The sequence below is a fragment of the Crocuta crocuta genome, unplaced genomic scaffold (assembly GCF_008692635.1).
Source record: "Crocuta crocuta isolate KB4526 unplaced genomic scaffold, BGI_CrCroc_1.0 scaffold53, whole genome shotgun sequence".
In the NCBI taxonomy this organism is placed as follows: Eukaryota; Metazoa; Chordata; class Mammalia; order Carnivora; family Hyaenidae; genus Crocuta; species Crocuta crocuta.
The window spans coordinates 1,371,691-1,377,690 of NW_027529432.1; the positions used below are offsets into that span (position 1 = coordinate 1,371,691).

At 57.7% G+C, this 6,000-nt stretch overlaps 1 protein-coding gene across 1 annotated transcript in view; it reads right to left on the bottom strand.

The window, feature by feature from the left end:
- Positions 1 to 5,428, bottom strand: part of MACROD1 (mono-ADP ribosylhydrolase 1) — a 142,734-nt gene extending 137,306 nt beyond the window's left edge. Inside the window, exon 1 of the mRNA XM_077759580.1 lies at positions 5,272 to 5,428. Coding sequence (XP_077615706.1) covers positions 5,272 to 5,323 — 52 coding nt within the window. The 5' untranslated portion in view covers positions 5,324 to 5,428. The remainder of the gene's footprint in view (positions 1 to 5,271) is intronic.
- Between the last annotated feature and the right edge of the window lie 572 nt (positions 5,429 to 6,000).

Below are 6,000 nucleotides of genomic sequence, written 5' to 3' on the forward strand. Positions count from 1 at the left end.
GCCTTCTTTTTTGGCGAAGCGAGAGTACTTCACAGCTCAGTGAGACAGGTGTTGTAAAAAGATGTCTGCAGTAAAGTTTGATGGGGAGGCCTGACCCCGGACGCAGCTTTTGACGGCTCCCGGGCACGAAAGCCGCGCTAGAGGAAGAAGTCTGCGCCAGGACCATAAAGCGCGGCGGGCGAACGGGAATCCAATGATGTGTTTTAAGAAGTGTCCTTATGGCACTTTGCCAGCCAGTGTTCAGAAAGGGGGGGGGCCGCTGGCTGGCGCACGGGGGGGCCCTCGCCTGGAGAAGGCCGGGTGGACGGGGCTGATAACAGCAGGGCTCTGGGAACACGGTGGCAGGGGCATTAATCACCCAGGCTCAATGTCCCCCAAGAGCAGGGTCTCATCAAAACCCGTGGCACCGGCAATGGGGAGACAGGGCAGGAGGCACATCGGAGGTGTCCTGCTCTCCCTAGGCCCCCGTGCCTGCCTTCAGCCGTGCTGGGATGTGCCGAGGCTGCTTTCCCAGAAGGCAGGTGGGAGAACACCCCCACCCCCCACCCCTGCCCACTTCCCGGGCGGGCCTGCGGATTTCCCTGGTTCACTCATCAAATCAGAGAAACCATCCACTCTGTGGGAAACTCCACGGGGGGGCGGGGGTTGAACTGTGCCCTTGACCCCTGCCCAGTGCAAAATGAGGCTGGACCTTACTAGCGTGTGGCGCCCGGGATGGGAAACGCGACTCAGGACACGCAGGTCAGGGCGCCAGCACCAGAGACCGTGAGGGAGACAAGTTTCCACAAGCCCAGTGTCGCCGTGGCCAAAACAGAGAGGAGAGGGGAGATGGGCCTGAGGGGTGGCAAGAAAGGGGGGGCCGCTGGGGACCCTTTGTACACCATGGGGGCCACCACCATATACAAAATGGTTTCTGATGCAATCCCAGCATGACCCACGAATCAGGTGCCGTTGGCCCCATTTCACAGATGACAAAATCGAGGCACGGGGAGCGTGGAGGTAGTGGTGCTGGGCCCTGCCCGTGTCTGATGACACCAATGCCCACCCTCTTTTTAGCAGTTAGCTCTGCCCCCACTGCCGTTGGGAAGGAGGATCTGTGGCCCTCCTCCTGAAAGCTGGGCTCCACCCTGCGGGGGCACAGCCCCTAGATGTGCCCAGGGCTCAACCTTAAATCCCCTCATGCCCACCTGCCTTTACAGTACAACTGTTTCCACGATCTTCTGATAAAAAGACACTATGGGGGGTGGGGGGAGATTATGAAGCCCCCCCCCATAACAGGGAACTCAATTAGAGAAATTACCCTCTGGCCAGGAAAACCAGATACAATGGAGATCTCCCCCAAAAGACTGTCTCCTAGCCAGGTGGTATCCCGTCTGGTGGTATTTACTTACCTAGAGGGAGAATGGGTCTACAGAAGTGGCCGGCCAGCTTAAGAGGGAGGAAGGGAATACCTAGAGGGAGGCAGAATCTGGCCATGGGCCCAGAGGACTCACGGGGCCCGGCAGCTGAGGCATCCTGAACCCAGGGCCCAGGGCAGCACCCAGCACAAAAGACTGTAACACTGTTACAGCGAGCGACCACCCAAGGAAGGGGCTCCTCGGTGGGTAGGTCCACCCCTTGCAGGGAAGCTTGCCCAGCCTGCCCAGGGCTGTGCGATCAGCTTCCTCGATCGTTCACCCAGCTCCCCAGCTGAGAGCACATGCTGCTGAGTAACTTAGGCTTTGCTTTGGCTCTCACGTGGCTTTTCCACGGGAAGAGGAGGCCCTGCGCAGGCACACACGAGCTTCTAGACCCAGCGTTATCATATTCCTCCCCCGACCCCGAGAGCAGCGCATCAACCTTCTGACGTACATCAGGCTCTTGTGAGTCTGGTTAGTGTGCGGCAGTCTTCAAGAGAGGCTCATCTCAGGCACAGACAGGCCTCTGGAGGCCTATGTCCATATATCGCCGAGAGCGTATGTCCATCAAAGACACGTACAGGAATAATCAGAGCAGCGTCACTCCCAACAGCGCCAAACTGGAAGACGAAACGCCCACCAACAGAATGGGTACACAAAACGTGATACGCCCACACTGTGGAATCCTACAGAGCGATAAAAAGGCCAAACTGTTGATGCACTCAGTAATGTGCATGAACCACACAACTGTACATGAGCCGGGCACACCATATGCCTCTGTTCATGTGAAGTTTGAGAAGCTGAAGAGGTACTGATTGGAAAGGGGCTCAAAGGAACCTTCTGGGGGGGATGGCAACCTACTGACCACAAACCAGATGTTTATGCAAGAGTATACTGACCGTACGGGTAAGGTCTGTACGCTTCATGTGTTTCATGGTACACCATACCTCAGCTCAAGGTGTAAGCCAAACAGTATGAATAAAAGGTCGAGGGAGGGGGGGAAGGCCTTCCAGGACCAAGGCTTGGACCCCAATCAGAGGCCAGCTCCAGCGAAGCGGCTCCCCAGGGTGGTGGCTTTAAAAATATGCCTCAGGGGCGCCTCGGTGGCTCAGTCCGTTAAGCGTCCGACTTTGGCTCAGGTCATGATCTCATGATTTGTGGGTTTGAGCCTCGCGTTGGGCTCTGTGCTGACAGCTCAGAGCCTGGAGCCTGATTCAGATTCTGTGTCTCCCTCTCTCTCTGCCCCTCCCCTGCTCACGCTGTCTCTCTCTCTCTCTCTCTCAGAAATAAAAACATTAAAAACTGTTTTAAAAATATGCCTCAAATTCTTTGATCCTCATCCCTTCCAAAGGGAGAGACTCACTTCCCTCTCCTTGAATGTGGGCCAGACTCCATGACTCCATTCTAAGCCCCAGAATAAAACAGAAGAGACGGCGTGCGACTTTGCAAACTAGGTCACAAAAAGGGACTGTGGCTTCTGGCTTGGTTTCCTCACGCTCCCCCTCTTGGGGGGTTGCGTGCTCTGGGGGGAAACCGGTTGCCATGTGGTGAGAGACTCCCCGCGGTGAAGAACTGAGGCCTTCAACCAACAGCCACCTGGTGTGAGTGAGCCAGCTCCTGGGGGGGGTGGGGGTGACCCGTAACCAAGTCCCATTGGGGCTCCTGGAAACCTCCACACAGAACCACCCCACTCAGCTACCCCTGAGGCTTCCTGGCCATCAGAGACTGGAGGTAATAAACGTCTGCTGTTTTAAGCTACTGAATTTTGGGATAATAGATCACTAAAGAGATAGATCACTAAATAACAGATCACTAATAGATCACTAAAACACACTGATCACCCCCAGCATGCCTGCGGGGGTCTTCACACCCAAGGCCAAGGCTCCTGGGCTGAGGCCGCCCCCCCACACTGCCCCCTGCCTGGACACTGGAGCTCGGGCGGTCCCATCCGCCATGATTTCTGCCTGGCACTGCCCCATCCGCGTGACCACATTTTCAACTGTTTCCTTCTCCTAAAGAAGAAGCTTCGTGATGGGGCGCCTGGGTGGCTTAGTCGGTTAAGCGTCCGACTTTCGCTTGGGTCATGATCTCGCGGTTCGTGGGTTCGAGCCCCGCGTCGGGCTCTGTGCTGACTGCCAGCTCAGAGCCTGGAGCCTGTTTCAGTCTGTGACTCCCTCTCTCTCTCTGATTCTCCCCTGCTCACGCTGTCTCTCTCTCTCTCTCTCTCTCCTAGAAATAAACAAATTTAAAAAAAAAAGAAGAGGAATAAGAAGCAGCTTCATGAAGGCAGGGACCTCGCAAGCTCACTCATGACTGACTCCCAGAGCAGTGCCGGCCACATTGAAGGATCAATAACGGGCGAAAGAGGCGCACCTGGCTGGCTCAGTTGGAAGAGCATGTGACGCTCGATCTCAGGGTGGTCAGTTCAAGCCCCACGTTGGGTATGCAGATTACTTAAAAATAAATAACTATGCTTAAAAAAAAAAAAGGATGAATGAATGAAAATCCCAGCTCCAAGTAGAGCACCACAGTAACCTGGGAATCCCTGGCCCATCAGCTTCGCAAGGTCTGGAAGTTTTCAGGGGCACCAGGGAACGGGAGGGGGCAGGGAGCTGGATCCTAGAAATAGTAGCAGGCCCAGGAGCAGGTGGCAGGGCCCCTTGCCCCCCCCCCCCCCCCCCNGGGGAAGTGGGCTTCCGTGGGGACAGTCGGGTGCCAGGAGTCTCTGCCAGCCCCCCAGCCCCCCGCCCTAACCAGTGTTCTAGGACCAGGGCTGAGCCACTCTGTGTGCATGGAGCAACGTCAAGGGTTCTGCCCGAGCTTTAGGATCCTGGTGAAGGAGCACTATTCACGACAGCGGGGAAGTCATCTTGAACTTGACCTTAATTCTGGGAGGGCGCCTTCCCTTTACCTCCATCCACGGCCAGCCCCAGGCCCGCTACCCACTCCACCGCAGGGGCCCAGCCAACGAGCCGCCTCCCCTGTGCTTTAGAAAGGGGATCCGGCCAGAAATGGCTACGGGAGCAGGCTCTGAAGGGCAGGGACAGCTGGCCGCAGGTGGCCGGACTATTTGGGGCTCTGCAGGCCGGGTGCCCTCCCTTGGCTGTTCTGTGTGGGGGCCCAGAGTCCCGCCCCGGGGCTCATGACCTGTCCCAGAGCGGTGTCACTGTTCACAGACATAATGCCCCATCTGTGCTCTGTGCCCGCCCCCCCAGCCCCTCAGCCCTCTGTCCCCCAGGAAGGGGGCAGAAACTGTTCACAAGTGGCCAGAAGCCACGGATGAGGGCGAAAGGGCACTAGATCACATGCCCAGAGAGGCAGGCCTTCAGGGTAGGGGTGGGCTGGAGGTTGAATCAGATGGCCCCGTCCCCGGGCAGGCCACTCTGTGGGGGCCATCTGATCCTACCAGGTGGGACCCCAGACCCAGAGCTGTCCCCTCAGCCCATTTCCTGTCACTCTGCCTAAAATGCCACCACTTGAGTAGCCACGCTGCACAAAGCATGGGGAATTCGGGAGCCGAATGTCAGCTCTGCCACCAACTCCCAGTGACCTTGGGCTTATCAGCTCAGTTTCCCTCCTGCACGACGGAGTCAGGTGGTAGGTCCTGGATGATCCCTGGGACCCATGAGGGCGGGGACAGGTCGGCCTCCTCACACTACCCCCCACACAGGGGGCCCGGACCTTGGAGGGAGCGAAGTGGTTTGTGGGGCCGGGCGCGCGGGGGGCGTGGCTGTGAGTGGAGGGGTCCGTACTAGGGCATTCGAGGCCTTAACTTCCCCGGGTCCCCCGGGTGGAAGGGGCTGCCGGCGGGGTGCTGTCCAGGGCCCACGTGGGGCCGCCCTCGCCCCTCGCGCCCCCCTCCTGCTTCACTTACATTTTGCCTCCTTCCAGTCGGTGGAGGTGCTCAGGTCCACCTTCGCCGCCATGGCCAGGGGGGCCCAGGTGCGCACCCCGGCTCTCCCCTGCGCCCCACCCCCGCCGCCCCCCAAGCCCCAACTCCCGCTGGGGGCCGCGCGCCGGGGCTGTAGGCGCCCNGGTCCGGTTCGGCGACTTTCCCCAGGCAGCTGGGCGGGGACGCGGCTGGAGCAAATCGGGAGCAGCCTGGGAGGCAAGGGGGGTACACAGTGGAATTTGAAGACAGAAAATTTGAGTTCCGAGAGGCGTTCTCGGGTGGAAGAATTGGAGGGGTTGTTTTCTTTACATTTTTTCTAACTTTTTTTTTTTTTACGAAGACGGTAGATTTTTTTAATGTTTGTTTTTCTGTACTATTCCTATTATTTGATAAATATAATAGTGAATATTTTTATAACCTGAAAAGGAGCCAGGGTCCCAGAGAAGGTCCTGGTACCAGCTTGCCACACTCGGGTGCATAGACCTCTCCAGACTCACTTCTTGAGCTGTAACTTTTTTTAAGTAGACTCCACGCCCAATGTGGGGCTTGAACTCAAGACCCTGAGATTAAGAGTGGCATGCTCGACTGACAGCCAGCCAGGTGCCCCGGAGCTATAAATTAAGGGGAAGACAGGGCCCGGGGTTTAGGTCTGGCGGCTGCAGAGCTGTCCCTGTGCTCCAGGTCCTCACCCCCCACCCCCACCCCCTGGAA